Below are 7,695 nucleotides of genomic sequence, written 5' to 3'. Positions count from 1 at the left end.
ATTTTAAGAGCTTTATTGTACCCATAGAGGATATATATTAGAATTTTTACATACAAAATTATCACTTCGTAACATTTGGCCCCACAGCAAATACTGAAAAATAGCATATATTTCAAGTGCATGGAAGAAAACTTTGCATTAAAGTGAACCTAACATGAAACTGGACAATATAAACTGAGAAGGCAAATTGCATATCCAAAGGTTACCTTAAAGTGGACCTGAACTCTTGCACAGGACAGAAGGAAAACATAGAGAAATGCAACCCGTATGTATTTAGAGTTTAGCCTGCATAATTCCCTTTCATCTGTGACTAAGCATAAATTGTAATTTAATCCCTCAGTTGTGTCAGCTGACTGCCGTAGCAGAGAGCTGATTGGTAAACACAGGATGTTAACAATATGTCTGCTTCCATGAAAGCAGGAAGTAGAAACAATGCAGATTTACTTCACAATTTCTATCTGCTGTAACAAAGAAATATTTTTCTTTAAAGAGACTCTGTAACAACAAAAACCTCCCCTGGGGGGTACTCACCTCGGGTGGGGGAAGCCTCCGGATCCTAATGAGGCTTCCCACGCCGTCCTCTGTCCCACGGGGGTCTCGCCGCAGCCCTCCGAACAGCCGGCGACTGTGCCGACTGTCAGTTCAATATTTACCTTTGCTGGCTCCAGCGGGGGCGCTGTGGCGACTTTCGGCACGGAAATAGACGGAAATACCCGATCTCCGTCGGGTCCGCTCTACTGCGCAGGCGCCGGAAACTTGCGCCTTCGCAGTAGAGCAGACCCGACGGCGATCGGGTATTTCCGCCTACTTCGGCGCCGAGAGCCATCAGAGCGCCTGCGCAGGAGCCAGGAAGGTAAATATTGCGTCACGGCTGTACGGAGGGCTGCAGCGAGACCCCCGAGGGACGCAGGACGGCGTGGGAAGCCTCATTAGGATCCTGAGGCTTCCCCCACCCGAGGTGAGTACCCCCCAGGGGCCGTTTTGTCGTTACAGTTCCTCTTTAAAGGTTATTATGCTGTTGTGTGTCTTATAGATCAAAGAGGAAGTTCTGAGTTCAGGTCCACTTTAAGGCTGCTTTCACAGTGGGACGTTACAGGCACACGTTAGAGCAGCCTGTAACGCACCCCCACCGCACAGCAATGAAAAATCAATGGGCTGTTCACAGTGCCCACGTTGCGTTACACAGTAACGCTTCACGTCAAGACAACGTACTGCATGCAGTACTTTATACGTGGCTAAGCCGCGTTAGACTGTTTGTACATGCTCAGTACGGGTGTTTTTTTTTTATTTTAGGGGCGGAGAGGAGGCGGGGAGAGGCCGCTACGTAGCCAGGCACATGGCTACTTTATATTCACTGCACTTGCAGTGTTTACTTCCAGGAGCGGCCGCTGATTGGCTGGCGGGACCACGTGATGTGGAGAGCTCCGCTCACGTGGTCTCCGCAGTGCCTCCGACAGAGCAGGCGCACCAAGAGCTGCTTGTAACACGGCTCTTGGTAGCGTCCTGCTCCAACACCACCAGGCGTTATGTGCCCTATAACGTCCCCTAAACGCAACGTCCTAGTTTGTAAGTAGCCTGAAGGACCAGTATTGCAAAAAATTGTAAAATCTAAAATGCATGTACAGTATATGCATATGTATAAGATAAGCATTTGTACCAGAATAAAATGCACTATCAATGTATTTTTCCTATGCTGCCTTCACTTACAGTAGGCAGTAAAAATTTGACAGGTTTTGGACTAATGTATCTCCTTATGGGGAATTCTCAGTTTTGTTTTGTTTTTATTTTCAAAAGCACTTACTAAATGTCCAACTGTGAAAATAGTGGGCAAGTAAGAAGGAAGGCTGACCTGTATGTAAATATATATATATATATATATATATATATATACACACAAATATATCCTTTACATAAAGAGCTTTTGTAAAAGAATAAAGGAAATACTGAGATTACCCTGTCAGGAGATGGACTAGTCCAAAACCTGTCAGATCTGTCCGATATTGCCTACTGTAAGCTACAGCAACATAGAGCTCATTTCTAGTACATTTGACTCTGGAAGAAATGTACTTTTATAAATATGTATTTTAAATTGTACAATTTTTTCCGGTAACAACAAATGGAAATATCAGCACTATCAAGCACTGGAGCAGATGTGAGTGATACTGAGGGTAAAGTGGGCTAAGCTGCCTTACTGGACAGAGAAGCAATCTATAACATCTAAGTACCAGGGGAGGTACTCCTGACATTCTTAGGCCTATGCCAGATAAACTACAGCTGAGGCGGCCATCTTGGCTGATAATCTAGTTTGAGTACAGCTTAAACCAGATAACAACAGACAGATGAGCGCATTGTTCCCCTACTTTCTCTGCCCACTGGCAGCCCCTCCATCATGCCCCTCAGTCCCACCTCCATAGAGACAGTACACAACACTTGGTTATATGGGTGGGTGATGTGCCTGTACAATGCTTACTCCCCACAGTATTACTCACGGGATGGATATGTACACAGTGCTTTGTGTACACATCCATATAACAATTGATATACTACAGATTTTGACTTAAAGCACACCTGACCCAAGGCAAAGCTACCTGCAGTAAGCACAGAGGTATGTTCATCCTGGATCCACATTCCTCTGTGCATTGTCCGTTCCTCTCCCCCTGGTCCCTGTAATCACTAGTTTAAAACAAGAGACTTGTAGTTAGGCTAAGTTCACAGTGGTGGGGTGCATAACAGCTGCTTTGTAGCGCAGCTTGCCGCACTGCAATGCACCACCTATAGCGAAGTTCACAGTGCGGCTGGTGAATTGTGGCAAAATGATTGGCGTGTGGCATGGTAACACACTGCGTGTGTTGGGGGAGCCCAGTATATGGATCGATCATGAAGATACCTCTGTGCTCGCTCACTTTAGGTAGCTTTTCTTTGGGTCAGGTATCCTTGAAAGACAGCTGAAGTGAGAGTTATATGGAGGCTGCCATATTTCTTTCCTTTTAAACAATACCAGTTGCCTGGCAACCCTGCTAATCCTCTGTCTCTAATACTTTTAGCCATAGTCCCTGAACAAGCAAATGCAGATCAGGGATCTCTGACATTATTGTCACATCTGACAAAATTGATTGCATGGTTGTTTCCGGTGTTATTCACTACTGCAGCCAAATAGATCAGCAGGGCTGCCAGGTAACTGGTATTGTTTAACAGGAAATAAAGCTGTCAAGCTCCATATTCTTCTCACTTCGTTGTGCTTTAAGTAAATCTCTGATTATGTACAGTACTTAATCATCATATGCTTATATTACTGCTTGGCACTACGATTTCATCCCATCTTACCACTTGCATGTAGTATGAAAGCTTAAACATATTGGGCTTGATTCACTAAAACAAATAGCATGCAATATAAAAGTTAACACGCCTTATCAGAGTAGCATACAAACCCGCAGGGGCTCAGGGCAGGACGAGTGGAGCTCTCAACATTGCCAATTAGCAGGCATAAGTTCGTAGCACTCGCTATGCTACTCTGATAAGGTGTGTTAACTTTGATAAGGCGTGTTAACATTGATAAGGCATGCTATTTGTCTTAGTGAATCATCCCATTGTATTCTATCTGTTGTCTCTTATACTACATACATGTAGTAAAATCGTACAATCAAAATTGTATAGTATGTGTCCGGTTTCAGTGTTTCCAGAGGCTGCTCAGATGAACGTCTGACTCGTCTAGGAACTCCGATACCAAGTAAATTTCTATCACATCAGTGTCTGTTTTCAGGTGGATTCCTAGCAGGTTACTGAACCGACCCATCACATAAAAGGATACAAAAGGAGATTTAGGATATGAAGTGGATTGGGGCCCCATTCACATCTGAAAGCGCAAATCGCCGGCGTTTTGCGGGAGGGATTTTTCTGCGATTTCACGCGGAAAAATCACTAGACACTGCAGCGATTTTCTCGTGTTAAGCGCTTCTATAGCACTGAAACGACATCGCTGGGAAACCGCCTGAAAATCGTGCAGGCTACGCGTTTGGCGATTTGCGATTAATGCAAATCGCCCAAGTGAGAACGGCCCCATAGGGTTTTATTACACTAGCACTTTAAAAGTGCTAGCGTTTAAGCATTTTGGCGAAATCGCTGGCAAAATGCTCTAGTGTGAATGGGGTCTCAGACTTTTTCTTCTATAGGAAAATACAAAATCTATCTATTACTTCCAGCTATGCCTCTGGAACTTGGGTTGTTTTGGCATGAAGACTTTACTTAAGTTGGCCCCTTATGTTTGTTTTCTGCATATTCTCAGTTTCTACAATCTTGGTTTGTTACAAGTTCAATTTAAAGGCACGATTTACCCAAAACTGATATTTCAGTTAAGGCTATTGGTCTTGAATACTGAAGGGAGTATTATAGAGGGGAAATGCAACCTTCTAGCATTCACCCCAAAAAAATGAAATATCAATTTTTGGACTGGCTTTTTGGTAATACTGCATAAAGCTAAAATAAGTGTCCACTAGATTCAGTGAATGCGTGGAGAACGTGTGGGCCTTAAGTAACTACCCTTCTTGATTTTGTGCTTTCTCCAAGCTCTCTGGATTACTGTTGCAGCTTGGTTCTTGCGCTGAAAGAGCTGTTTCCTGGCCTTCTCTCTTTCTACCAACTGCAGTCTTGCTTCTAAGGGAATCAGCTCAATGTCTAGTTGCTGCCAGTGGGCGAGGCTGTGACCTGCCCTCAAACTGTCTCTGGGAAGTGGGATTGTCAGCGATCTCCTAAAGTTTGCATCGGCTGTTGGAGAAGAGCTTACGCCTGTCCTTTCAGTGCCTGCTTGTTTGACCTGTCTGGCCCGAGAACCTGATGTGCTGCGTTTTGTTCTTCTTGATGGGCTTTCTTCCTCACATTTGGTCCGTCTTCCTGTTGAAGGTCGCTGTCCAGCTCTGGACAAGCTACTTTTTCTTTCTGAATGGTGTTTACTTGAGGCTTCTTTGTGCTTGGGGGAATGATCCCCATCACTGGTCACCTGGATCACTATACCAGACTCTCTGTTTCTCTTAGGTGACTGGTGCTCTGTAATACTGCAAGAACCAATTGTGTGGGTAACCAGGTCTACATCAGCTTTCTTATTCCTGTGAGTTCGGGATGATTTGATATTTTTCTGTATGATCTCGTCTTTTCCAGCGACCTTCTCTGGAGTTTCTTCTTCCTGGTCATATTGTATAGTGCTACATCTGTTATGGGGTTCACCCTTCAGAGAGAACTGTGACCCTTCCCTCATCTCCCTGTGAGATTTTCTACGAGGCTCCTTCAGGCTTTCATTCCTTTCTTCGTGAGCTCTACCACTGTTGTCTTCTTTTTTATGTTTTGAACGTCTTTTACATTGGTTGTCACTGTGAGTCCCTTCATGATGTTCCTTTTCTGAAAGTTCAGAAGGAGATGACGTAGAATGAGAGACTCTCATGGGACTGCTCCTAGTACATGTTTCACTAACCTCACCCTGCCTTGGAGATGCACGTCGGACCTGGAGAGGTTGACCAGTCTTAACCTGCCAAAGTTGCTCTTTCAGCTTTATCTTATCTGCACTGTTTTGAAGCTTTTCCTCTGTTGTACCTTTTTGTTCTATCTCATTGTGTTTGTATTGTTCACTTTCCACTCTAGACCCCTCAGCAGTTTTGGTCCGATTATCTTTGATTTTAGCATTTTCATAAAGTTGGTTGAGCCTGACTTTCCTTTTGCTTTCTCCTTCTCTTTTTTTAGCAGCTGCGTCTTTCCTCAGTTGCTCATGTTTCATCAACAGGTTTTTCCGATCCCTGAAAGCTCTCCGTACTTTGTGTCCTTTGTACACTGCTTGAATTTTAGAAGCTGCAATATCCTGTATTGCAGCAATAGAGAGGGCACCATGTTCAAGCATAAACTGTATCACCTCCTGATGCCCACCAAGCAATGCATAATCGAAAGGTGTGTATCTCTCCTCTGTGCTCTCCATCTGGTTTGGAAAGGCACTGTAGTGTAGTAGGAGTTTCACTGCATCAAGGTACCCATTGTTACATGACCAGTGCAAGGCTGTACGTCCATTTTTATCTTGGATATTTGGGTCGGCTTTATTCTCCATTAATACCTCCATGCAGCCAATATAGCCTCCGTAGGCTGCACACTGTAGAGGAGTCCTGCCTTCATAATCCTGGGCATTAGGGTTGATGTTATTTTCTATAAGTATTTGACATACATTGGCATTGCCTCCTAGTGCCGCCCAGTGAAGCGCAGAGCGGCCATCTTTGTCCACAAGATGAACTTTTGCACCTCCTTTAATCAAGGTGTATATGACCTCTCGGTGACCCATCTCACAGGCCCTGAAGAGAGGAGTGTGCTTCATGACATCGGCAGCATCCACTTGGGCACTATGTTCTAGCAAGATACGTACAGTACTAATCTGACCTGAAAGGGAGGCTGCGTGAAGTGCTGTACCACCGTATTTATCTGTCCTGTTCATCTCTAGCTCGGGGTCTAGCTCAAGCATGACCTTTAATGCTTCATCACTGCCTTTCCCAGCAGCCCACATAAAAGCTGTCCTTCCCTCCAAATCAGCTTCATCTCTCACAGAGGGGTGAGCCAACAGAACTCGTACAGTGTCTGGACAATTTCCCTGGGCGGCATAATGGAGGGGGGTTGCTCCTTGGCTATCAGAAGGGATGTTGGGGGAACGATTTCTTTCCAGAAGAAGATTTGCAATGGGTGTGTGACCTAGTAGAGCTGCCCAGTGCAGGGGCGTACGGAACAAGTTGTCATAGGGGGTCACATTACACCCCCGGTAGGAAGTCAAAAGCTTTACCACTTCTTCGTTACCATCTCCCACAGCAAGGTGCAAAGGAGTGCGGCCTTCATAATCCTGCCAGTTCAATAAAGATTCGGTTGGAGCTGCTTCTAGCAAGCAACGTACCGTCAGCGCAGCTTCTGGGTCCTTATGGCCAGCCGCCCAGTGTAGGGGTATCTTTCCCTCCCAGTCAGGAATGCCAATGTTGGAGCCATGGCGCACTAACAGTCTGACATGCCGAGGCCGGTTATAATAGGCACTCCAGTGCAACGCCGTCTGCTTTCGCTGATCTTGAGCATCAACTTGCCCAGGTGGAGTGTGCTTGAGTAACAAGGCCAAACACCGGGTGTCCTGGTGACGGGTTGACAGGTGCAGCGCCGTAATGTCACGCAAGTCACGGTGGGTGCAGTCCGCCCGACGAGACAGCAGGAGCTTCAGCAAGCGATGATTGCCAGTTTGAGCAGCTAAGTGAAGTGCAGTTCGCCCACTACGGTCTGAACGGTTGACCAGCGTCCCATGTCGAAGCAAGGCTTCCGCGCAGGCTCTGCGATCACCCAGCACGCTGTACATTAAAGGGCTCCTCCCAAGCTGGTCCTCTTGGTCTATCAGTTCTGAATTGGAGCCAATCAGACGCAGCAGTGTGGCCTTGTCCCCTGTCACAGCAGCTGCATGCACAGGAGAGGCCAGAGAAGAGCCCTGGGGCGGGCCGTTCATCTTCTTACACCCGGAATTCCCCAGCACCGCGTCTGCAGCAGCCACGCGCTACAGCAATGTAGTCTCTATGGCAACAGAAGACAGAGCGTTCACAGTGCTGCTGGTACCCTTATCGTCTCTATGGTTACAGCCATTCTAGCCAGCGCTGCTCATCTCTGTGGCAGTGGCACCGGACTGGAATTGAATAGTGTGAGAAAATT

At 46.1% G+C, this 7,695-nt stretch overlaps 1 protein-coding gene across 1 annotated transcript; it reads right to left on the bottom strand.

Moving 5' to 3' along the window:
* Nucleotides 1–998: 998 nt before the first annotated feature.
* INVS (inversin) lies at nt 999–7,637 on the bottom strand. Its single transcript, XM_068248399.1, has one exon. The coding sequence runs from the start codon at nt 7,493–7,495 to the stop codon at nt 4,496–4,498; it is 3,000 nt and encodes a 999-aa protein (XP_068104500.1). The 5' UTR covers nt 7,496–7,637; the 3' UTR covers nt 999–4,495.
* Nucleotides 7,638–7,695: the final 58 nt, after the last annotated feature.

This window comes from Hyperolius riggenbachi, chromosome 8, assembly GCF_040937935.1.
Source record: "Hyperolius riggenbachi isolate aHypRig1 chromosome 8, aHypRig1.pri, whole genome shotgun sequence".
NCBI lineage: Eukaryota > Metazoa > Chordata > Amphibia > Anura > Hyperoliidae > Hyperolius > Hyperolius riggenbachi.
The sequence above is the reverse complement of the archived record's forward strand: the minus strand, read 5'-3'. Positions and strand labels throughout refer to the sequence as shown.

Excerpts from the sequence above, each read along its gene's own strand:
- INVS (XM_068248399.1), bottom strand. The coding sequence starts at position 7,495 with ATGAACGGCCCGCCCCAGGGCTCTTCTCTGGCCTCTCCTGTGCATGCA.